This window comes from Rhineura floridana, chromosome 1 (assembly GCF_030035675.1).
Source record: "Rhineura floridana isolate rRhiFlo1 chromosome 1, rRhiFlo1.hap2, whole genome shotgun sequence".
NCBI classification, from domain to species: Eukaryota; Metazoa; Chordata; class Lepidosauria; order Squamata; family Rhineuridae; genus Rhineura; species Rhineura floridana.
The window spans coordinates 143,008,056-143,034,309 of record NC_084480.1 but is presented as its reverse complement, the minus strand read 5'-3'; the positions used below and the strand labels follow the sequence as shown (position 1 = coordinate 143,034,309).

The following is a 26,254-nucleotide window of genomic DNA, read 5'->3' as shown; positions in this document are numbered from 1 at the left end:
GATAATGTTATCAGTAAACTTCCTTCCATTGACATAATAATAAATTCTTATGGGCTGGTCCACACACTTGTTTACCTGGGAATTTTGTGCACAAGGTTGGGGAAATGCGTGCATGCCCCAACCACATTCACAAAGTAAAATATTATGATATGGGCATACATGCATACATCTGTTTGCATATACATCTAATCCCTGCAATCTTTCCATGTAAAAAAAATTGGATCATAGGGAGCTGTCAAAAGTATGTGCAAATGTACATGTTTGACCACAGAACGTTATTTCAATAAATGCATTCTTGTTGCCCTGCTGTGGTTAAGGGATCCCATCAGAAGTGAATGAGTGAACAAGCTATGAATAGAGTAATTGATCTATCATCACTGCATTATTTTCTGTTGGTATATAATAATAAATATGATTGTCTAAACTGGCTCTGAGGGAAGATTATAAAAATGATGTTGCATGGGGATGGTGACATTACTTCAACACTCTGACAAGTATTTTTATCAGTATCACTGAAATGTGTGTTGTGTGGGGATATATGTTCATAAAACCCTCAGTGATCACTGTTAGCTTACTGTTACTGTAAAGATTCTTGAGTGTCTTACATATGTTGTGGTTCTCAAATAGCAAACTACCAAGTAGCAACCTGTTGTGGAAATAAGGGATCTTCTAGTGAAAGTTTTATACAAGGATCTCATCAGACAGTAAATACAAGAAAATGTATGGGGCATGGCTATTGCTGACACTCCTACCTCTGAAAGATATTCCAGGGAGCCTTTTTGGGACCAGAATGTATTTATTTATTTATTGTAGTTATATACCACCCCATAGCCAAAGGTCTCTGGGCGGTTTACAGTAACTAAAGGCATTAAATCTCACGGTTCTATGAACGCTGAAGGGCTTCAAGCTAATCTATTGGTTATCTTTGCACCATATAATGAGTTTGTATTACCAAATAGCATTTCTTATATCTAAATAGGGGGAAAGGATAAATTCTGATATTATCAACAGAAAAAGGCAGTTTTTCTTCAATAGATTATTTGAAGAGAACTATACAAAAGGGAGTTTAGTTGCAATTTACATGCTAAGGAACTAACCAAAGTTTCAGTGGAGAAAGAGAGGTCTGCCAAACATGTGAAGAGCGGGGAGGGGATCTGATTTGAAGGGGAGAAGCAACAGACAGGGGAAGGGTGCTTAACTCTTCATCTACTGCAGTTATCTCCCCCAATAATATTTTTCCCAGCCACAGTGAACATATCTGGGGACATTTACTGGGGAAAAGATGGTGGAGAGAGGGGGAAGGATTATACATATCTCTTCCCATGAAATTCTCCCTTCTAAAGTACATCCCCTCTCTAGCACTTTTTAGACAGCCAGCAAGGCCCCACAAACTCTGTCAAACATCTAATTTCACCTTAAAATAGTTTTAAGCAGGTCTCAGCAGCTGTTATTCTCAAAAGTAATGGATGGATTGCCCAAGAAGCAGTACAAAAGCACGTGACGCTGAGCATCTCTTACAGTGAAATCCTATAGATGTCTACACAAAACAGAAGGAAGCCCCACTATCCCAGGTAGGTGGATATAGGATTGCCTAAATATTTTTTTTAATTAAATATTTGTTCAACATTTCCATCTCTCTCTCCCTAGGATACACATTTTCGCGCAGGTACATGAAACCTTCACTAACAACACTTATTCCATTGGCTTTTATGAGAAGAGCTCTCTCTTACCCTGTAATTTTCCTTTTCTTTAGACAGCCATCACTGGGTCATTTTATTTTATTTTTTAAAAAGAGGGATAAAATTGACTGTTATTTGAATTAAAGGAATTTTATGGCACCACAACTGATTGATGCCCATCTTTTCCTGTCATTTGTAAACTTCATTTTGTATAGATTGGATGCATAGAACATTAAACAAAATGTTGCAGGACTATTAATCCCTTTTGTGAGGTTTGAAGATGAGAATTTACACACTTAATGGAGCAAATGTATTCCTAGTGAAATTATGGCAGCTTCTGACAAAATTTTACTATGTGCCATGTTGTTTCAGAGGTTTCTTGAAAAATGTCAGCTCTGTAGGTATCCCCAATGGCATGACTTCTGTCACAGACTAGTTTTAGAAAACAGAATTATATAACCCCCCTTCATGCGTGTAACAGGAGTCCAAGGGGGCGGCTGATTGACAGTGGGGTATGTGTGGAATGTTGAGAGAGGGAAGAAGTGCCAGTTGGTAAAAGTCAGTTGGTAGATTAGAGGGACAATGAGAGGAGTGGGACAATAAAGTACATATATAAGAGAGTTAGGCTAGTTGTTAGAGAAGCTAGAGCAGACATGCTAAGACAGAAAGAATTGTAAGAACTGTGCATATATTACTTGCTTGTGCTGGTGGGTGTGTTCCTTAATAAAATACATGTTCATACTTCAGAGCTTAAGTTTTGGTCTGGGTGGATTCTAAAGTAAAATACGTCTCATCCACGTCTATGGTGCAAAGGGTACATGGGTAATATTGTAGAAGAAGAGTCCTCCTGCTCTATAAGTCAGAAGGTCATGGTAGCAGATATCTGCAAGGGAGGTCAGGACTCAGGGAAGTAGCTGAGGGACTAACCTTTAATGACAACCCAGAACAGAACTTGTGAGAGACCTTGTGAGGGACAGAACCTGTGAGGGACCTTGGGAATGTTGTAATGTGTTGTACACCTGAAGATACTTCATGTGATTAAAGGAGCTGTAGGGTGTAGGGTGTAGCTCTCTGGACACCCCCCCAATCCATGTATTGAGCAGGGATACGGGGGAAAGTCCATGTGTGTAGACTTAATATGTGAAAAAGACTCCATTAGAGGTCTAATACCCAGAGCTTGGAAAAGTTACTTTTTTGACCTACAACTCCCATCAGTCCAATCCAGTGGCCCTGCTGGCTGGGGCTGGTGGGAGTTGTAGTTCAAAAAAGTAACTTTTCCAAGCTCTGCTAATACCTACAAGGGTTCCAGCTCCTTTAGATATCTACACATGTAGGCATTCCTCTGTGGTCCACACTCAATATGCAGACATTTGGGTCAGGAAGCTGTGCCCCTTTAATTACAGTAGGGCCCCACTTTTCGGCGGCCTGCTTTTTGGCGTTCCACTAATACGGCGGCTTTCAATTAGAGTAAGGCCCCACTCATACGGCACTTGTTCTGCTTTTATGGCGTTTTTTGGGTGTCAGGCACCATTTTGTTGATGGAGTTCTGCTTTTTGGCGGGTTTCACTTTTAGGCGGGGGTCTGGAACGTAACCCACAGTAAGAGTGGGACCCTACTGTATGTGAAGGTGGCTTGAGTGTGGCTTTCATGGTAGCCCCACGTTACTGCTGTTTAAGAAAGCAATTTGGAAAGTTCCACATTGGGAGATATATAACTACTTCAGTAATTTATTCCAATGTACATAAGGCTTGAGTTATTTGGAATTCCTTCTTTAATATTTAGTTAAAGCCAGAGAGTTGTGTACCAGTGCTAATTTTGATTGCAAATAAGCATAAATTAATATTCAGCAGTTAAAATATCACTAACTATCCATGTCTGTCATTTGCCACATGTTCAATGCCAACATATGGCGCATATATACCAACATGACTATCAGATTAGGATCATGTATTTAGAAAGAACAATGGACCCAGAAATAGCCACAATGAATGTTAACCTGGTTCAGAGTCAGTGTAAAGCTTACTGAATTCTTGGAGTCAGTGCACCAGTATTAAAACACATTTTCCAGTGTTTTAAACTCCTCATTTGTTCCTTCTTGCTGTTTATGCTAAACCACTCCATATTGACACAAAGAAGCAAGTTATTTACATTGGTGCTTTGTTGCTTGAGCAGACTAATTTTTCCCTTAATGGCCCCTCCCTAAAATAAACCTCAACCCATACAGTTGAATCATGCATCCTGTTACAAAAGAGAGACATTTGATGGAGGACTGCTCAACATTTAGAACTGTTTCTGTTCCCTTGGCATGGCTAGGAGAACCAGAGAACCAGCCAGTTAGTCCAGAAGCAAGAAGACTGTGCCGAAGACATGGCTACTGCAATTTGCAGACCACAGGGAATGTCAGCAACAACAATTCTGTTTGCTCTCTTTTATGGGAGATTCAGTTAAGGTCACTAGAACAGTAAGTAATAAGCAGTTCACCTAACTGAAATAATAACATTCCAATGATTGCATGGGTTCATGGGAGATATTTTCTCTTATCCATCCTTGTAGTCTGATTTCTGCAGTTGCATACTAGGTGATTCCAGTCTGGCATAATATGTTTAATAAGTGCTTCTTGGTTCCATGTGTCAGTGACGATCATAAGCAGCTGCAGCTGCTGGGGGTGCTGCTCCTCGGGCTGCAGCACTGTAATAGTAAGGAGAACCTAGAAGAGGAGAGATACCATCATATCAATCACAAATCTTCAGAGGTATTGCTCATCATCAAGCAAATGAAGTGGTTAGAGAAAGAATGTCAAAACAGTTTTATCTGACAACCTCCACAGTGTCTCATCCAACACCATGCAATGAGATTGCATCAAGCAAACCTAACATATTGCTTAGTTTATGCTATTCAGATTAGAGTGTACCACAAAGTGCACTATGCCAGAAACACCTATAGGATAAAGAATACACTACAATATACCCAGGTAACTTAAGCTACATATCAATTATCCACACTTCTCCCTAGGCCAGTTTGCATACCTACCCAGAATGGGTGGAATGACTGAAATTGAGGCTAGTTAAATTAGTGATAGGCAAACTGGCCCTGTAAAAATTTGGAATCTGGCTGCCATGTTACAAATCCTGTGTTACAATCATTCAAAGCAGCTCAAAATATTGGTGCATGCGCATCACCAAAGTGCATGTTGGGAACATGGCATGCATGATATAACATACTTTTTCCACCCCCTGCCTCATGACACATCCTTTTCTGATCAGCTGCTATCACATGTGCTCTCTTTACAGGGATGAGTAGATTGATATGGAGCCATAGGGAAAGGCAACAGCCGTAGAACAAGTTCAACAAGCAGAACCAGCAATAATGCTTGTGCTTGTTCATTAGAGGACTCAGCTTATTGCCACTGTCAAGAACTACTCCTACCAGCCATTGTTCCCAATTCAAGCAGGAAGTGCCTGATTTCAGTAAATGGTGAGAGGGTTAGTCCCAGGTGATAAGACTCCTTCCCTTACTTTGCCATTTAACCCATATATACTGTGCAGGAGAATGGCATGCATGCTATTCCTTATAGTTTGACCATTACATTATCCATGCCAGTTTCTCACAGCACATATGGTTTAAGTAGCAAATGTAAGTTCCACAGGACTCTGTTTTTAATTTATCTGCCATTAGCTCAATTAACAATTCTAAATAGAAAGGTTTGTTTGGATCTCTGAGGAATGATAAATCCGTGGGGGAAGAACTACACATATCACCTTGATCTCTTAGGAGGAAGGGTGTGATAGGCAAATATAATAAAGTTTATTAATATAAATTAATATATTATGCTTTATAATATATTCATATTATTTGCAATTAATATAAAAATTTATATCCTGCCTGTCTCCTAAGCAGTAAAAGGAAACTTTTATCTTCACACATAACAGCCCTGTGTGGATGATTAGCCTGAGAGGCACTGATGGCTGCAAGGTCACTCAGTGCTTGAGTGGACATTTGAACCAGGGTCTACCAACAATGTAAGTCCAACAGCCTTCCATTAGTTGATTACCTGAACTGTAACCACATGCTGTAACTAAGCTGTAACTAAGGTTTGTGGCTCATGGTTTGTTCATGAGAGCTAAATCACGAGGCTTGGTTTGGACAACATGCTACGCCAAGGCAGTGTGGTCAGTGAAGCAGCAAAAAGTCCTTCCCAGAAGCCCACAAGCTTGCAGGTTTGCACTAAGCCATGGTTTGACTTAGCATGAAGCATGAACCAGGCCATAGTCAAATAACAGGGTTGGACAGACCTCCTCCCTGTTGAACCTCTGGAGCTTACTGAAGACTTTTTATTCCAGCAGGCTTTTTAATTTTGATTTCATCATTTTAACTCATTTTAGGAATTGTATTCAGTCTTCTGTACACTGCTTAAAGAGAACTATAATTAAGTAGTATTTAAATTGTTTAAAAATCTTGGTACAGATTCTTAGGAATAAGGTAACAATGAATCATAGAGAAACAACCTGGAAGGGAAAAACAGGTAACCACCACAAGAATGCAAACTTTTAGAGGGTACATTTGCTGAGGAAGTACTTGATACAAAGCCTGCCCAGAATTTCTAGGAGCCTGCAGTCCTGATGTGCTATGTTTCCAAATGCAATAAGCTTTTCATGAGACAGAAATCAAATATGCCATCCTCTATTTGCATTTTTAAATGGCACAATCCTGGAAGGACTGTATCACATGCTTTTTCTGAACAATAGAGCAAGCAGTTTATTAAATCCCTCACAACAGAAAAAAAAGATATCATAGAGTATGATAATTATGTGTGTGTGTGTGTGTGTGTGTGTACTCCAAATCGTTTTGTAATGACCCAAACTCTTTCAAAAGCCCATTTCTAAATAAAACCTATACAACTTCTCCATACAGTTAAAGCAATGAAATTGCTAACCAGCAAACTTCCCATGCCATAGAGGACTCTACTGACAATTTTAAAGGAGGAGAAATGGAGAAATCAATACTATAGTGACAGACATCATGGAGAAGTCACAAAGTTCAAGACATGTATAAGGGACCAATATTTCAAACAGATGAGTTTGTGGAAGGAGACTAGATGTAGTTGCACAGAGCTGATGAAAAAGATTTTCTGTGTAATACTTAAGGGAAGGCAATTGGCACATATTTCAAAACAGGAAAGACCTTTCATCAGACGCCTTGTTTGCCACAGTATGGGCAACAGTAAATAAGTAACATCTTTCCCAGCATTCCCTGAGAGTATCTGTAATAAACTGATATGCGGTCACTGAGAATGTTCTGAGTTTCCCTGAATGGACTCAGAAACCAATACAGCAATACAACACCTGCTCCAGAATGATAGCCATGTTAATGTGTTGCCACAAAAAACGATAAAGTTCCTGCAGCACCTTAAAGAATAACAAAAGTTTATGCAACATTACATTTCATAGCTTTTTAAGCTGCCACCACACTATATCTTAATTGTTTGATTTAGTTGTTTATTTTATTTCTATACAGGCCATTCAATCCGCTCAAGGCGCTTCATGTCACAAAACAAACTAAAATGAAAAATGAAAAATTTAGCAATAAAAATTCAGTCTAAAAAGCAGCAGTAAAACAGCAAAATAATAGAAGATAAAATAGAAAAAATAGCAGCAGCAGTTAAAAGCTTAGACTAATAAAAACTCAGTCTAAAAATAGTAGTAAAATAGCAAAATAATAAAATACAACACAAAACAGAAAAAATTGCAGCAATAGTTAAAAGCTCAGACCAAACTTAAATCATTCAGTTCAAAGTGGTTGTAAATAGCCAGGTCTTTAGAGCCTGTACAAAACTATCAACAAAGGAGCCAAGTACACGTCTTGCAGGAGGGAGTTTCCTAACAATGGAGTCACCACTGAAAATGCCCTGTCTCTTATATTCACCAGTCTGATGGGTCTTTCTAGACAGCCTGTACGCAGAGCCTCCGCTGCTGATCTTAAGGGCCAAGCAAGGTCATATAGGTGCAGGTGATCCTTCACAGAAACTGTCCCAAGCCATTCAGGGCTTTAAAGCATGGGTGATCAACCTAATGTCCCCTCCCAAAAGTTTTTTTGCCACTTGTGCTCTTTTTGTTGACCCAGTCATTTAAATGCCCTCAGGTCCTCAGAATACCACAGGGCATTTCTGGCTTTATGGTTCAGTCAAAGTCTCTTGGGTAGGGATGGGGAAGATACTTGATTCAGTTTGCATTTAAAGCTGAATCTATCCAGTTTGCACTTTCTGAAACAATATAACAACCAAAACACAGCCATCCTTCAAAATTCACACTTATCTGAATTTAGTAGTACAGTTCTTCAACCAAATAATGTTTATAAAAATGCATATAGTAGGTAAAAATGTGCATAACAATGAATACACTAGTGAGAATAACATACAAAATGCATTATAGGAGAAATTGCTTGGAAAATTATGCACTGCTTATAAAACATGTTTATTAGAAGAAATTCACACTAAAATGCTGAAGAATTTTCATGAAGATCTCAAATCGCAAATTGCTGCAGAACTGAATTTAAGATTGGAACAATGAGAAACCTAGAGAACCAAAACTGTCAGATCCTTCCATGCCTACTTAGGAGTGATCATATTGATGGCCCAGTTCATTTCCTCATTTCAAGCACAGTCATGGCATGACCACTGGCACTGGCATGACAAACTGCACAAAAAGCTCCAAGAGTAGTAGTTGACAACATGATGGGGTGACAGCGTTCACTGGGCCTCCAGTCAGTCACATTAGTGCTGTTTATCGGTTGCTCCCGCCAGTGGGTTTGCATCACATTGACCTTGCCATCCCCTTGATCTTACTCCTCTACCTCTCCATAAGGAGGTAACATGACTGACTGAAGGCCAGGTGAGCCCTGCCACCCCACCACCAGCATGCTGTCCACTATTGCCCCCAAGTGACCTCAGGAAACCATCCAGATCCATCAGCCTTCAAGGATCACAACTGCTTTTCTACCCCTATAGGTATAACAGTGGACAATAGCAATAGCATTGGTGACTGATGTCCATTAGGAATGGTAGGGCAGAAGGAAGGGAGAGCCAGAGCCAATAACAGGCAGAACCACACCGTGACTGGTTGTAACTAAAAAGGCAGACAAATGGGGGCTGGCTGAGGCAGATTGAGGTTGGTGGGGCAGTGTCTCATATTCCCTAATGGACCATGGTCCACTGGACAATAGCTCAAATCTGATTAGATAATAATCCATTCATAACAAAGGAGCTGTTTCTGGCTCCTGCACCCACGGACCATTGTCCACAGTACAGAGGATCAAGTCCATTGTGTGTCCTGTCACATTTATTGGTGTTGATATTATTTCAGACAGGTTCATCATGGTTGTCATTGTGGCCATTAAATCCTAAGCCACATACAGATGGCTGGGTTGTGGAGACTGTAACATCTTATGCCTGTGGTTGTGCGCATTACTTCAGGGGGTTATCTGCCTCTAGTCTCATGGCTCATGTACTTTTGCTTGTTTGTCACTCAATACAAATATGTGTGAATGACCTATTCTAGATTAACCCGCACAAATACAACTTTCATGTCATCCAGTTTCACTTCACATTTGGCTAGGAGTCATCAAGTGATGAGAAATCAAGTGCACATGAATAAAGCAGTTCTCAGAAGCACATAGCTATTGGTTTCTTCTGTTGGATAGGACTATCCAGCTTTTGCCTTCATGTGTACATCCATCAGCTGCCACACCCAGAAATATTTGTATGAATTTTACTGTGACACAGAAGTTGTTCTGGGTCAGGATCAGAATTTTTTTCAGCAACCAATATTTTTTAAAAAGGAAAATGAACAAAGACTTAGCTATATCAACAATATTACAAACTTTATTTGGAAAAAAATAGAATTCTCTTCTATAGGCCATTATTTTTCCTTATTCTCCAACCTTGACCTTCTGCTCCATACCTTACATGTGATATTTTTTAACATAGTCTAACTATTAAAATATTTTTCCCCTCTTCTTTAGCTCCCTGGCAGCATTTTATATCTCTCCTGGGTTTGACTTTTTCCCCCAATTCACATTTCGGTGGTGAAATCAAAAAGACCTACATTTAAAGTGAAAAATGAAAACTTCACATTGCAAAACATTCACTCTTTCACCCTGTCATTACACTCTCCTCTAGAATAAACTTGTCCATTCTTCTGTCATTTTTCCCTTTAATTCATATTATCATCAATTTATTTCTTGACACAGTCATTTCTGGCTCATACTTGTTCTCTAATCCTTTTATAGAAACCCATAGAAGTACTGATTCTAATCCTAATTGACTGGTTTCAAACCTTTTCACCTCATATGAAGCCATGCCAATATTGTCAATCTTATGACCCTGTCCTCTGTAACAACAGCTATATATATAGCTCAGGTGTAGCCAAAAGGGAGCCCTGTCAGGTTCACTTACATTTCACAATGTGCACAAATCACATCAGTTCAGAAGAGAGAATAGTGCATCAAACAAGATCCGCCATGATCAACATCAAGTCGAAAGTAATGAGTGAAAATGGTAAAGAAGTTATTACAACAAACCAGCATGAAATTGAATCATTTTTCTTCATTAGACTGTGTTGCTATTATCCACTTTTAGCATGTTTGTATTAAGTAGACTTTAAACACGCAAGCTCGCTAAGCTTCAGCGACTGAAACCTCGTGTATGTGTGACCAAAGATTTCTGTATTTACAGTTGTATCAAGGATTCCCTGGTTACAAAAGCTGAATATTAGAAATCTATAAACTGGGGGCACATTAAGATCTAATTATTATTTATTATTCCTGCAGTACTAGGTGAGTTTGGTGCTATACAAATGTAGAAATTAAATCAAAACCTTACTTGAAAAGGTTTTACAGTCTAGATTACATAAATGAGAGAGTACTCAGTGGAAGCAAAATGCAGAGCAAAAAGAAGCTATAATGAACGTATGCTTTTAGTAAAAGCATATGTATAATTTAAGGCTCAATTCAAATTCCTATGTTTGAAACAGCAGGCCTGATTGTTTCAAGCAAAGTTAGTAGCAAAAATTCCTTAGGCTTCAGTAACCCAACTGAGCCTCTCCTTATTGGAATCTAAAATGAAAGAGCCTGTGAGTTATGACACATGGCAGGTGCCAGTCAGGTCATTTAAGGAGCCACAGGAAGGCGCTCATATACCACAGTGATGGGTTACAGTCAGGCCCTGCATAGTACAAATAGTATTGTGCCGAGTTTACTGACATCAGTAACGTGATTTATGTCATCTGCTTTTGATGTTCTTGTAACTGATAGGATGAAATTCCAAATAGTGAAATGAGAAAATAAGTATCAAAAGTCTGATTACATTGCTTCAGTTTGATCCATCCTCCTGGTTACTATAGCCTTCAAGCATGGCATTCAAATGAACAGACTGGGGCGTAAACAATGCTATTGGAATCTGCTATTGGAATCTATCACGCCCATTAGAAAAGTTGCTAGAACATAGAAAAATGTATTAAAGCATTTCTGGGCTATGGATTAAATAACTGGTGGGGGAGCGAAGAGTGCATGTGCACTGGCAGATATCAGCTGTTTTCCAAGTTAGTGACAAGGTTATATACAATATAAAATCATAAAACAGGCATAGCATTTATCCTACCAAGATTGCTTTGTTGTTAGAGAAATCTTTTTAATGAAATATCCTATAATTGAAATACAAATTATATAATGTAATTATTTAATCTTCTTGTAAAAACAGTTTGGCTGGACTTTTTTATTTACACTATTCTTATTATATTTAAATTCATCATTAATTATATCTTGTTCATTTTACAACTTCCTACTGGGGGCGGAATCGAAATGAAAATTATCCATGCAAAGTGCAAAGAGCAATCTTTTGGGACATGTGAAATAGGAAAATAGAAATTAAGATTCATTTAGAAATCAAACACTACTGTTTCTCCAACAAGGTCATGGTAGCAGATGTGGGTTACCTATTCTTTCTTCTGAACCCTATTATAAGGTAGATTAGACTGATAGTGACTTGTCCAAGGCTGCTCAAGCTCCAATCATTACACTCCATGAGATTTACTTCTGAGTGAGCTTTCAGACAGAATAGAGTTTGAGGGAAGGTATCTATTTTATTTATTTAACAAAATGTATATACCACTTAATTTTAAACGAAACCTCTAAGCAGTTTACAAAGAATATAATATGTATATTAAAATTGTCGATAAAAATAAAAGTTAAAAATTTTTTTAAAATACAGTATCTATAGTATTTACAAAAATATAGTATCTATAGCATTCTATCTATAGCATTGTTCCAGCTCTGACATTCTAATCCACAATATTAAAATATTGGTATCAATTTGAAATTATATTAGGTTTTATTATTATTGTTTGAGATTTTTTAATGCTGCAATGTAAATTGTATGTTTTTATGTTGTATGTCGCCCAGAGTGGCTGGAAAACCAGCCAGATGGGCAACTAATAAATTTAATAAATAAATAAATAAATAAATAAATAAATAAATAAATAAAATAAAATAAAATATTGAGAAACAGTACATTTTCAATTTAAGCAGAACAAAGCATAAAAGGGATGATCCATGACAAAGACCTCACCAACAATCTTATGACACATTGCTACACACAGGCATGCTGACAAATAAGCATTTGCCATAGGGAACAAATGACAGAACACCATGTCCTGTGGCCTTGTGCTGGCTTTGCCAGCCAGCCAAGAACATGGTACCAGTGCAACCTTGACTTTGTTCATTCCTACAGAAGCCCTAAATAAGGCCTCCACATGGTCACAAGTCACTATGATGCTATAGCTGCTGCTGCAGCCACACGTGGTCAGCCCAGTAGCGTAGTGCAAATTCAGAAGTGTAGGGTCCCATGATAGTCACTGCCACACCCTTCACCCCTTTTTTACTGCTGGGTTGAGAATGAGATCCTTGTTAATACCTTCTTCCACAACAACAGATGTCCCTAGGAGCCAATAGGCATGAAAGAGAAGAGTGTTAGCTGCTGAGAAGCATTTTTTCAGTGGTTGACTCACCTCCTTGTGCTCTGATTGGCTGCAATCAGTGGGAAAGGTCAAGGAAGCATGTTGAAAGACTTTTTTCAGCAGCTAACACACTGGGACCCTGCTCCAAGAAAGTGTCTAAAAACCCGAGACCCTGGACGACTATGCCCCTGGGTCAGCCCCTCCTAACTCTCTCTTAGCACTGCTGCCTGCTTATTCACCTTCCAGCAGTGCTGATTTTTTTCTGATTTATGTCCCCCAGGCAAATCTGTTCTTATTTTATCACTATTTTGTCTTTTGGGGAGACATTGGGGGTGTCTTTTCAAAGGTTTCATTAGTGTGCACATATATGCATTTGAGTTCTTTAAGTTTCATCCCTCCCAGAAGCCAGTAGAAGGTACATATACATAAATGAATGCACATGGACAAAATGCCCATCCCCATAACTAATATTGCTGAATATATTTGAGTCTATTGTTGTTATGCCTTCAAGTCGATTACGACTTATGGCGACCCTATGAATCTTTATTTTCATGGTAAGAGGTATTCAGACGTGGTTTACCAGTGCCTTCCTCTAAGCCTATGGCACCCAATATTCCCAGGCGGTCTCCCATCCAAGTACTAACCAGGCCTGACCCTGCTTAGCTTCCGAGATTGGGTGTGTTCAGGGTACTATGGTCGTAGGTATTTGAGTCTATAGGTACAACCAGATTCATTTTGTGATTAAATATTCTGTTAAAAATTATTAGGTTTCTTTTTTTATAAAAATCCTGTCAGTTTAGTTACAACCACTCTTCAGTAGCCACTGGTAGGCAGACTATTGCAGAATTCATGAATAAAATATACAGCAGGGAAGGAAGAGTTTTCAGCAGTGTTCAAGGGATGATGGGGAGCCCTGGCAGTGATTCTTGGTGGGAAGCCTCATCTGTAAAAATTTGGATGATGTGGCATAGCTGCGAACTAGGACCTGTTTCTGTGATGTGCTGACTTTTTCACTGCAGGGAGTTTTACGTGGGAGTTTTTTTTCTTTTGAAAGGCATCCTTTCACCCTCTAATCTAAAGTGGTACAGTCCACTCCCAAGATCCTACCTCTTCATTGTGCTGTACATGTAGTCTAGGTGTCTGCTGTCAGTCACCAAGTGCTAAATAATCAAGTAATGAGAAATCAAGTTATCTACATGCATGTGAGAATCAGCCCTAAGAGCTGCCCTTCATGCTTTTTGTAACCCCACAGCTTGACAGTGCAATCCACTTTTCATGGGGTTATGAATTCCACACAAATGTTTGAAACCGGCATTGAGTATCTGCTGAAATAGTAATAGAAAACAGCTTCCCATTTTGGCTGTGAGCAACAATGGACCCTTAGCTAGAGCATAGTAAATGGCAATTTTGTACTGTAAAAAGCAGTGTGACACAGAATGCTATAGCCATCAATTACTCCCAAAGGATTTGTTTAAGGGCAACGAATGTGATGGGTAGAGCTTAGGTGGCTCAATTACTTAGGGACTCAATTACTTAAAACAAAGAAACTGAATTTTTAAAAATGACAAAAATTCAAAATTATTTCTCTGCTAGAGGTCGCACAAAACAACCTTGCCATCCATAAATCTGAAAGTCTCTAAGGCACAATCTCTCTCTGCTAGAGAGGTGACAATTAATTGGTATTTTACTTACCTCATCCACATAGATTATGCAGGAGAAGTCTAATCACCATGTGCTACATGCATGTAAGGTCAGGTTGGGCCAGACTTTGACAGTGGTGTAAAATAGATGTTGTTTATCCTCCTTATTAAAGGGGAGGAGGGGGTGTGCTACTCAGGGATCTGCTATAGCAGAAGCCAAGGGCCTGCAAACAGATTTTCCAGAACCAATGGGATTCTGTCTTGCTGCAAGCATATGTTGCTAGAACATGCCATGCATACTCTGGGTCATAGATATGTAAGAAAAAACAAAATGAACAGGCAAGAGACTGAGGAAAAGAGGGGGAAACCTCTTTGGAAGAAAGGTTATTTGTTGAGAAACATAGAAACTGCTTTCTTTCACTGTAATAGCATCATAAATACTGACGAATAGGTGGCACAAAAATATTGAGTGTTCAACATGGAGAAATATTTTTTACAAGCAAAACCAGTATGTGCATGGCTTATTGTCCTCCATTCTTTTGCCCTTACATATGCACAGTGTTTTGCAATATAAAAATTGAAAACAAGATAGTAAAAACTGTGAGTATAGCATGCAGCAAAAACTGGGTCCAACCAATAGTTCTTAAGGTAGTTGAAAGTAGGGATGGGTGAGAATTTCAATTCAGTTTGCATTTCAAGCAGAATTTATCAAATCCACAATTTCTGACACAATATGAGAACCGAAACACAGCCATCCTACAAAATTCACATTTATTAGAATTTTGGGGTGCAGTTGGCCAACTAAAAAATATTTACAAAAATGCATATGTAAGGGGAACGTGTGCATAAAATGAATATATGAGTGAAAATAACATGCAAAAAGGCATGATATGATGACAAATGGCTTGCAAAAATGTGTACCTTTGTCAAAACTGCCTACAAAAATTTGAAGAAATTTGCATTAATATGGTGGAGAATTTTCATGAGGATTTTTTTTTAAATGCACATTAGAAAACTGAGAAACTGAGAGAACTGAAATTGACAGATCTTTCCATCCCTATTTGAATGTAGTTTGAGTAAAGGTTCAACTTCCCCTTGGCTACATTTATTGTGTTATGCTGTCACCTATGATTAAACAGATTTTACAGGGTTTTGCATTGTTAATCAGAGATTAAAGTGGAGTGAGTATATAAGCAATGCCCAGCATGTCACTCTTTCAGACTGCCTTCAGCTGTCTGAAAAAATCCGTGGCTCCACTTGCATATAACCAGAGTTACAAGGACAACCTGTAGCAAACCTTGGGGTCTCGCGCTATCCTCCTCCTTGGGGTCTTATCCACCCTCCTCCTCCAGTCTGGCTGTAGGGAAGAGTTCAAAACCTTTTGCTTCCATTTTAAATTAACTGCAGCTTGTTGTAAAGTTCATACCTAGATTGTGGTTAATCTTAACTATGGTTTGTTGAAACAAGCCAACTTCAAACCATGGGTTGTGAACCTAGCTTATTTCAACAAGCCATAATTAAGATTAACCACAGTTTAGGGTTTGGATGCAATGGTAAACTGCTGTTAATCTAAATGGGCACAGAAGCTTCCAGTCTTGCTATGTTGGATGAGAAGAGGAGAGCCAGCAAACCCAAGGCTTGTTGCGGTTCATCTTCATAATACTAAACCTTGGTTCATCATGATATGCAAATGCAATTTTGGTCTGTCTCCATCTCCTAAATAGTTATAGTAAACATACACCTTTCAATGTTAAACAGAATTACTTGGAAGTAAATTCCACTGAAATCAGGAAGGCTTCTGAGTAAAGTTTAAACATATATGGCAATGTGCTGTAAGTTTCTTATAGTTACAGCCTATTTATCCTGATGCATAAGGGCACAATGCAACTTGCATTTATGCTGGGCTGAGGCGAACTGGATATGACGGACCTCCAGCTGAGCTGGCTGGGTCCCAGCGATGCTGGGCTATGCTGACATAAGTCCTTTGTCTCAGTTCAGGCTGAGCTGGGATGTGGCCAGCTCAGCCAGAGGTCTGCCGTGGAAGCCCAGCCCGGTGTAAGGGGAGCTGCGAAAGCTGACACAAGGCCTGGAAAAGGGGCATTCCAGGGACATGTCAGAGGAGGAGCCGAGGGGTGTACTTAACATGATATCAAGGTCCTGTTCAACTCCTTCCTGCAGCCCTCCGTTCTGGCATCTGGTATGCCAGGAAAAGGGGTGGCAGAAGGAAATATGTATTTTGTTTCCTTCTGCTCCACCCTGCTGGCGCAGCCACTGTCCTGCCCTCCAAGGAGCCTCCAAGCAGCAGCTGAATGTGGCAGCCCCTTCTGTCAGCTCTGCCTCCGCCGGCTTAACTCCTACTGGCCTCTGGCAAGTTGGATTACTCTGTAAGACTTTGAATTTGGCAAACTTATATATTGTTGCTCACCACAAAATATGCAAGGCTGTAAGACTATATGAAAGCCATTCCAAAAATTGATGGATCCTTTAATGAAAATGGCAATGTGTAGTTTGGTTTGGTTCATATTTGGTTTGGTTCACATTTTAACACAAAACTACCTAATTTGCACTTCCTGAAACAATGCACAAACTGAAACACAGCTATCTTTTGAAATTAACATTTCTCCAAATTTTGCAATACAATTCTACAATCAGGCGCACAAAAGTACATATATTAGGGGAAAGTGTGCATAACAATGCATGCATTAATGAAACTAGCATGCAAAAATATTTTATATTAGGGAAAATTGCATATAAAATGTGTATATTAAGAGATATGCACACAAAATACTGACAAATTCCCATGAGGACTTTTAAAAAAACTGATGGGGAAATGTGGATAACTATTCTTAAGGTTAAAAAAATGAGAAACTGAGAGAAAACAAAACGTACAGATAATCTCTCCACTCATCTTTCCCAATTATAGTCAGTGTGGCAGTTCCATGCTCACCCCCCTTCCGTTTGGACTCTGCTGTGAACTTACCAAGCAATCCAGGATTAGGAAATCTCCAAGAATCATTGTATGTGGAATACTGTGGATGGCTGTATGGACTTCCAGAAAACTCACTCCCTAAGTTAAAAAAGAAAAAGAAGGCACAAGATGCTTTAAAATTTAATAAACAAGGTTAAAAACATGACTATTGAAAACATTGCATTTTACCAGGTGACTGGATATGAAGAAAGGGCCTTCTTGGTGGTGGCACCCCACCTATGGAATGCTCTGCCTAGGGAGGCTTGCCTGCTGCCCACAGTTGCATCTTCTCAGTGCAAGGCAAAGACCTATTTATTTCCCAAGACTTTTAAACCTCTGGAGATGCTGATATTGTATTATAGTTCCAGGGCCAGCTCCAGGCATGCCAGGGCCCTTGGGCATCAGCCCCCACCTACCTGTCTCCCGTCTTTTACCATTGCCCTTAATGAAGATGGCAGCTGCGGTTTCCCTAAGGGGATGAAGCCTCCGCCACCATCTTTGTTGATGGCATGTGTGCGTGCTACACGCGTGCATCTCTGCCATCAACTAAGATGGAGACCGCAGCTTCAGTACCTTAGGGAAACCGCGGCCGCCATCTTCTATAAGGGCAATGGTAAAAGACAGGAGACAGGTAGGTGAGGCAAAGGAATGGCGGGCAGGCAGATAGTGCCGCGGATCACGGAAGGGGAGCGGAGGGTCCCTCAGGAGCCCCTCAGAGGCTCCTGTAGCTCCGGGGCCCTCAGGCCAGTGCACCACCTGGCCGCCCTTTAGAACCGGCCCTGGTTGTATCTACTGGTCTTATTCTTGTAGTATTTTATCTGTTTTATGGTTTAGTGTATTTTATTCTTTCAGTATTGTTAGCCACTTTGGAAATACTTGTATTGAACGACAGGATGAAAATCTGTAAATAAACAAAAATAAAGTTTGATGCAGCTGAAAAAGCAAGCTGCACATATATGTATATATGGGGAAATACCATTGACCACAAGGTTGGAGGCAGGTTTCTCTAGGCATTATGGTTTTAGACCTGAATTGCAACTAAAGCTTTTGTGAGGCAGGTGCAGCATGTGTCCCGGCATCAGCAACAGGAATAAAACAGCCAACAATGGTTTATGGGTGAAACAGGCCACAACTTTATTTATTACAGCAAGTAAACAGAGCTGGCATGGCAATAGAACAAGGATCCGCTTTCATTCTACCAGCCCTTGCTGAGGTAATGTCAGCTCAACAAGCATTTGGGGAATCTCCCTTGGGAATTGGCCAGCGTCAGACCCCAAGTGAGGTGCAATCCAACCTAATGATCCCGTTGGCCAACCAGTGGGGAGTGGTTGTGAGCTGGATGAGGTCCAGCCCCTCCCGAGCTAGGGGCATGGCCTGCAAGTACCCCATTAGACCCCCTTATGAGGATTCACCTTATATTTGATCCTGTCCAATGCCAGTTCCACCTTGTTGGGACAGAAGCGTGTCAACACCTAACAAATTGCACAGCAATCTCTGAGGGATAAGTGAAAAAACCTACTCAACTGAGAGCTAATCTGATTGAGAAAATTTCCTATTTGGCCCATTCAACCAGCAACCCTATTAGGAACAGCTCAGTGACACACTAAAACTGAGGGCAGGAGGGTGGGAAAGCCAATGTATGAACAAATAGGCTGGCGGCAGCATGGTCCTGGCCTCTTATAGGCCTGAGCCCTGTCCCCACCCCTCTGGGAGCTTTCACTGGAACACCTGGGACTGCAAGTGGTCCTACAAGAGCTGGTGCATGGGCAATAATGCCCCCTACTGATGCCCCACAACCAGAGCTTGGAAAAGTTACTTTTTTGAACTACTACTCCCATCAGCCCAATCCAGTGGCCATGCTGGCTGGGGCTGATGGGAGTTGTAGTTCAAAAAAGTAACTTTTCCAAGCTCTGCCCACAACGTGTTCCATCCTAAAGGTGCAAGGCTAGGATTTATCATATATTGCTTTTCATAAGCAAACAATAAATAAACAGAGTTGAAAAACACTTTAATTTCTGTGTCTACAAATGTCAAATGTGATTTGATAGCATTTGAATGCTTGGATGGCAATTTCAGAATAAAATTCATCAGCATGGAATTTCACATTTACCATTTAAGAATTTGCTTTCCCAAGTTTTCAGCTTTCATATGTGAGGTACCAAAAAGAGTGCCTAACTAATTAGAACTTTTAAATGCTTGTCGCAATCCAGGAAGGGTGACCTGTACATAGGATGCTGCCTTATACCAAGTCAGACCATTGGTCCATCTAGTTCAGTATTGACTACACTAGGGATAGAACCCATTGGCTGGTGCCAGTTTGAAAGCATTCCATCAACCTAACAGGCTGTGATCGACTTGAGTTTGTTCTGTATCTGCTAGCCACTGCTTTTACACATCCAGAGTTTTCTTTTTGCTCAGAAAAATATCAATATTAATATCAAAAACGTATTGATAATTATTATTCTTACAATTAATGTTTTAGAGTCAGATTTTTTTTTTAAAGTCCACTTTCAAAAATAGCTGCGGAAATTCGCTACATTAATATCCGATCCTCAGGGATTGAGTATAAGAGAATGAATGGAAAATTTGGTACCAAATCTGAATTGGGTGGAATTCTAGCACATCTGTAGTCTACACTGACTGACAGCAGCTCTCCAGGATTTCATACATTCCCATCCCTGCCTAGAATTGCTGGGGATTAAACCTGAGATCTTCTGCTATAGCCATTCCCCCTAATAGAAGCAGTCTTCAATGTGTGTAGTAGCAGCTGAGAATACAAATGCGCATCTGGTGATGTAAATCCCCATTCTTACTGCAGTGCCCATTACAGCCCCTTCAAACTGGCTAGATACATCTTTTGATGTGTATTCCATCCAGGGTTTCCATTTTCGCTTCGTCTCTGCAGAGTGCACTGTGCTACCTCCCTTTTGGGTTCTGTACCATTTTTTTTCTTTAGAACTATGGCAGTATTCCTCATCCAACAGCTGCTACTTACACCAACACAAGTGGGGAAGGAGCTCAACTTTTTCTGTGCAATCTAAATACAGGCCTGACTATAAAACTGTTGAATATACACTTTAAAATGTATTGATACAAAACTACAATGTCTGATAGAAGACCCCTGTATTAGAGTAACACCAGAAGGTATCAAGAGAAGATATGACATTCCCCTTTAATTTGGGAATCTGTGGATGGGGGAATCATACCCACTGTCTTCTGCCACAACCATCATGCTTTCTTCGTAACTTCTGAAAAGAATGCTTGCACTACGCTCTGTCTGTGTGATCTGTATCCTGCATTTTAATGACTTCCATCATGTATGCTTGATAAAGCACTTTAAGGAACTAGTTCACATAGCAATTTCCCATTGATTTTTCTCCACACACTGGAGGGATGTAGTAAGAGGTGTACTTCACTATCCTGATCAAGGTTGGTTGAGGGAGAAATTGATGTGACAAGGAAGGAAAAGATCATTTATTGATACTTAACAGTAATCAGTGGTTAATGTATCTGCTTTTAGTATATACATAATTTTAACCCTGGCTGAGGGAGTTAGGAGATTTACCAGACATCACATTCAAACCCAGTCAGTATATTTCAGCTACAACACACTAACTGCTTCAAAAGCAGCCAGACCATTTTCTCTGTTTAAAGCTCATTTAAAATGTGCTTGTCCATGGCTAGACACACTTCCCTTCTCTGCTATTAATCTCAGACCTTTAAGAACCGCCCACAACAAAGCCCTGGGCCAATCATTGTCTCTGCCTGCTGGCTTCCATGCTTCTCCACCCCTGTTTTCTGAAGCCAGAGACACACGACGCTAGTGAAACCCCACCCCTTTTTACTCAAAAACCTGGAGGAAATGAAGCTCCAGTGCGTTTCTCCATGAAATCAGCTGGAAGCTGAAATCAAAACTGATTGGTAGATCAACTCCTTTCCACTCTAAGGTGTATCCAATGAAAACACTTTGCTGTCTGCCAGTCTCTCTCCCTCAGTATATGTCTGAATGTGAATCAACACTGCTTCCTCAGTACTACTCGCCACTGAAAATAATTATGGATAATTAAAACATTAACTGGCTAAGGTGGTACTGTCCTCTTACAGGACTATATGACCCGAGTTTAATGTTGAATGCTGCTTTCGGAAGCATATGTCTATGTGAAGTGGAAATATTTGACATGAGGTGTGATGTTCAAACAATGACTCCCAGTCCCCACTTAAAAACTGAGATGGTACAGTCCCAGAAGGGATCATGATGTCAACTGAGCATGAAGATTATGTGTAGGAAATGTTTCATATGAAATAGCTCCCACATACGCCAAGCTGATTTTAGCTGTGCCAGCAAAACAAGCTCTTGTGGGGATGGGGGAAGGGTAGCTGGTACAGTTAAATCAGTCTAAACTCCTTAAGAGGCACTTCAGACAGAGAAAATGACCCTTTTGTTTTACCTTCTCTGCTTCAGCCACACTGTGACAGCATGATGTGGAAAAATGATATGAAAGTAAGGTATTTCTTTTTTTAATAGGAAGACAAGAAGGAGACTGAAAGCCTAAATAAACCAGCAATGTGCCCCTGAATAAGAACCAAATTTAAACTTTACTTTAATCTTAGGAATGACTCCGTTAGCAAAACTGTACATCTGACTCCCTTTCCTTCCAACTAAACCTGCCTGCTCAACTCTCACTCCATCTCCTTTCTCTTGAGCTTTCATTGTGCAACTGATTCCCTCTTCATCCGAGACCACTAGTGACTCCCTTATACCCTTAACATAGATGTTGTCTCATTGGCAGTTGTATTTGGCAGCAAAGCCTAAGAAATAGCAAGAGGTTTATTAAGTGTATGGATGAGTGACATGCTTATCTCTTTACCTAGAATGTTTAGGGAACAGTACCTCCTCATGATGTTTATTATATAAACGCTGTTTGAGTATATAGATACATTTTATAGGGTTTCTATCTTAATCACAATCACCCACATTTCTATAGCTCTTGGGTTTGATTGTTAATAGTATATATTCTAATTGAATTTTGCCTTAATTAAAAAAAAGCTTTTTACATTAACACTGGTATATATAACATATACCATTAAGATCTAACTTCATATATCAGTAACGGTCAATTTCTATATTCTTATCATGGAAGCCACTCTGTCCTCCATATGGTAGTTGGGGGCCCAAATTTGTATTTTGCTATACAAATTGACCTTCTTCATGAATGGTCAGATTGCCTGATAAAGTTGACATCATCTCACAGTAAGGCCTTCAGAGTTATGAAGCACATGTCCTTCTGACATAGCTAGGGCATTGCATACAAAATCCAAAAGACTGGTATGTTAATCTATAGGCCTAACTAGATGTTACAAGGAAAGTATGCCTCCCAGTAACTCATGGCTTTCCCACACACCTTCCTGGCAATGTCTGCTAAAAGAATCATGTGGTGTCATTGTGTTCTGCATTTCCTGATGCCCTGGGCTCCTACTGGGAAGAAGGGTGGGATACAAATTTAATAAATAATAATAACAATAATTCATTGGTTGTCACTTGCAGAGAGCACGGAGATGTGGAATACAGTGACACTACATCACATATTTCTTATGCTAGATGCTACTAGGATGATACATGGGGAAACATGTCTTAAAACTTGAAAACATTTTTTTTTATTTCCCTTACGTGTGAAACTGTAGTCTAATTTTTTAAATATAAACTTGAGAGAGCCAGTGTGGTGTAGTGGTTAAGGTGCTGGACTATGACCTGGGAGACTCCCCACACAGCCATGAAGTTCACTGGGTGACCTTGGGCCAATCACTGCCTCTCAGCCTCAGAGGAAGGCAATGGTACCCTCTGAATACCGCTTACCATGAAAACTCTATTCATAGGGTCTTCATAAGTTGGAATCGACCTGAAGGCAGTACATTTACATTTCAAAATCTGTTAGTACTGCCAAGGCCAAAATAATATTGTTTCAGGTTCTGGATCAAGCTCCAAGGGCTACTGCCATTATACTATCCCCATCGTTATAATCACACAGCACCTAAAGTTATTAACTGAGAAATACACAAAACACAACACACACTAAAAGAGATGGGGTATGTGATGACACAGGGGAACAGTATGTGCTACACTGATGGCATACAGCACTTTCCCTTGGTATTGTATTTTGGTATTTGGTTCTGTCCCATGCAAAGTTTCATTAACTGTATTCTACAAATTCAGTAGCTATTATACAAATTCTAACTCAGTATCTTTAACATGCATTCACTAATAGGCAAAAAACTTTGCGGTTTAAGAATGTACCTATAGCCAACAGATATTTCTATCAAACTTTAAAAAGCAGGGAAATTGGGCAGCCATAGTGAATGCACCAGGGGAGCAGGAGACCTGACCTCCTCTCTGAGATATTGTACTGCCCTACAAATCTGTAAAAATGCAAATACAATTTGGGTTGGTCTTTCACAGTCCAGTCCACCTGCTGTGTAGCTTGGAAAAATTTGGTAATATGTGCCTCTGAGCATATGGTGAGTGGTGGCAACACCTGCAGTCAGCTCAAATAACAGAAACAAGACATTTGCTGTGCTGATCTTGTTTTAGCAGGCAGGAAGCAACAATATTAAAACAGTTGATATCATTCAAGTAGTCACTTTAAATATGTTGTGGCTGTATAATAAACATTACACAAAGCGACACACCATATAACACAGGATTGTTACAGAACACACAGAGAGAGCTGTGGCTCATCCTTGACTCCTCAGTGAACCTAGCAAATAAATGAAGAGACTGAGCCATTATTGTATCTCCTAAGTACAAGAATTCATTTACCACACCCTAACAAGAGTGAGAACTTGCCACCATTTCCCCAAAAGAGAGTTTATTAATATTAATATGTGAAATGCAACTCTATTCCTAAAGGAACTTGCATGTTCCTTGCTTCACCTATTCACACAACAGGGAGCTTCTTGGAGCAGTTACTCTATCACCATATGCCCTGGGGAGAAAAAGTCCCCCGCCAGTCTCATGAACTCTCTTTTTTCCAGCTCTGGTAAATCTCCCTCAAGCTCTTGCAGCTACCTAATCAGAAATATCCAGCACTGCCATTTCCTTGCCTGTGTGTTGTTAAGCAGGAGCCTTCACTTTTTCTAACAATAATCAACACTCCAGCACAAGTATCAGTTCAAGTAAGCTGACATTTCATTCTCTGATTTTCTTTCCACTACTATGTCTACCTCTACTCCTTTTCCCTGTTACCCTCTCTCTCTCTCTCTCTCTCTCTCTCTCTCTCTCTCACACACACACACACACACACCCCTCCAGGCCTCTCTGGGGGACGCTCTAGTGCCTGACAGGCTGAGGCTTCCAATTCTGTTTTTTATGCCTCAGTGGTCAGGGTGTCAGGCTCCTGCAGTACAGACCAGCCAAGAGCTAGAGGAGTCACTGAATACCATCAGTTCGGTGACAGTGTTGCTTGCTTCATCCCACATACTCTGCATATCCATCAGCCATGCAAAAGGGGGGAAAGGGGGGAGGGTGGAGAAGCAAGCAAGAAACAGAGCGGATGAGAAGAAAGTAAAAAGGAAAGCCACCAGCCCTGCTATTAGCATCTCGGGCCTTGGACAGACAAATGGAGCAGGAGTACAGTGAAACTAAACGAGATGAATGAACACTGCATGAGTGCCTCGTGATTTCCAGCAGATACTCCTGCACCCATCAGATATACTTCTTGACAGTGCTGTTTAATGATCAGCCCAGTCAAAAGCAATACTATGCATCACCTACCCAGGGGAGTTGTGTGTGCTTGTCTATGGGGAAGGGGAGGTTGAGGGAGGCAGACGATTAGGAAGATAAAATATTTTGCAAAATGATAGTTAAAAACACTGTAGATTGATTATCATTATTGTTATTATTATTACACAGCAATGCCCTTCGTTAAGATGGTTCCTTTTTAAAGATTATTGCATTACCCATCTATACTGCAAAACCAAGCTTTTTCAGCCAACTAGGCACAAAGAAATGGGACAATGATTTCAATTGTCCATGCTCCATGACCCTAGAAAATACTTTAATATGTTTTCCAAGGAAAGGTCAAGATTTATTATTACTGTTATTGAGGACCACTGACCCAGCAGACAACACGCTGGACTTTGTATTGAGAATCACTCATTCAAATCCTGGCAGTACTGGATAACAGGGCTTGTCAGATCCAAACTTGGTCAACAAAACGATGTATTTGGCTGGCTGGTTGTCTGGCAGTATTCAGATGTACAATGTTCCACTCTCCCCACTTCCTGGAAGGGTAGGAAACTCAGGGCAACTTTACAAGGTAGGTTTTGATATGAGGTGACTAGTGAAATACTTGAATATTTACAAATAAAACATGCAAGGGGAAAACAAACAGACAAACAGAATGGCAGCTCTAATCTTAAAACTGCATCAGGCCCCCACTCCCCAAACTAGCAACACACCTTTGCAGCTCCCCAAGGCTGCTTCTTGCACCTAGCTCCAAAAATTCCACATTGTGTTTCACTTTATCTAGCCAGATTTTTTTAAAATCCAACAATATCTTTCTTCAACCCCTTCACCAAACTGGTTTCAGCCTTAAACCTAAGTAAGAAATAAGCAACTTGTGTTTTAGAGAAACATGAAAGGATCACCAACCAAGTACTTTGAGCTATCTAGCAATATACAAAGGCTAGTCATTTGTTCACTTCATACAATGCAGCAGCTTAGCTATAACAACAATGAATCTACTCTTTGTATTACACATCTAGCTTATTAAGATTATTATTAATAGATTTTACTTATATGCTGCTAATACAGTGACAATTTATTATCCTCACTGACTACAGAGACCAGTTTGGTGTGGCAAGTCTCATTACATACATAAGTACAAGCTACAAGCTACCAGTGAGACAAGATTGCCCAAAAATGTCATGGTAAATAGGGCTGTGCAACCAATCCAGCCAAATCCT

General features: G+C 40.0%; 1 protein-coding gene and 1 pseudogene across 2 annotated transcripts in view; both read right to left on the bottom strand.

The window, feature by feature from the left end:
* Nucleotides 1–3,473: 3,473 nt before the first annotated feature.
* PAX5 (paired box 5) overlaps nucleotides 3,474–26,254 on the bottom strand; it is a 348,343-nt gene continuing 325,562 nt past the window's right edge. For both annotated transcript variants that reach the window (XM_061634654.1, XM_061634664.1), the window contains 2 exons: nucleotides 17,306–17,392; nucleotides 3,474–4,386 (listed from right to left, as the gene is read on the bottom strand). In XM_061634654.1, coding sequence (XP_061490638.1) covers nucleotides 4,310–4,386; nucleotides 17,306–17,392 — 164 coding nt within the window. In that variant the 3' untranslated portion in view covers nucleotides 3,474–4,309. The remainder of the gene's footprint in view (nucleotides 4,387–17,305; nucleotides 17,393–26,254) is intronic.
* On the bottom strand, nucleotides 13,281–13,389 carry LOC133375910 (5S ribosomal RNA; annotated as a pseudogene).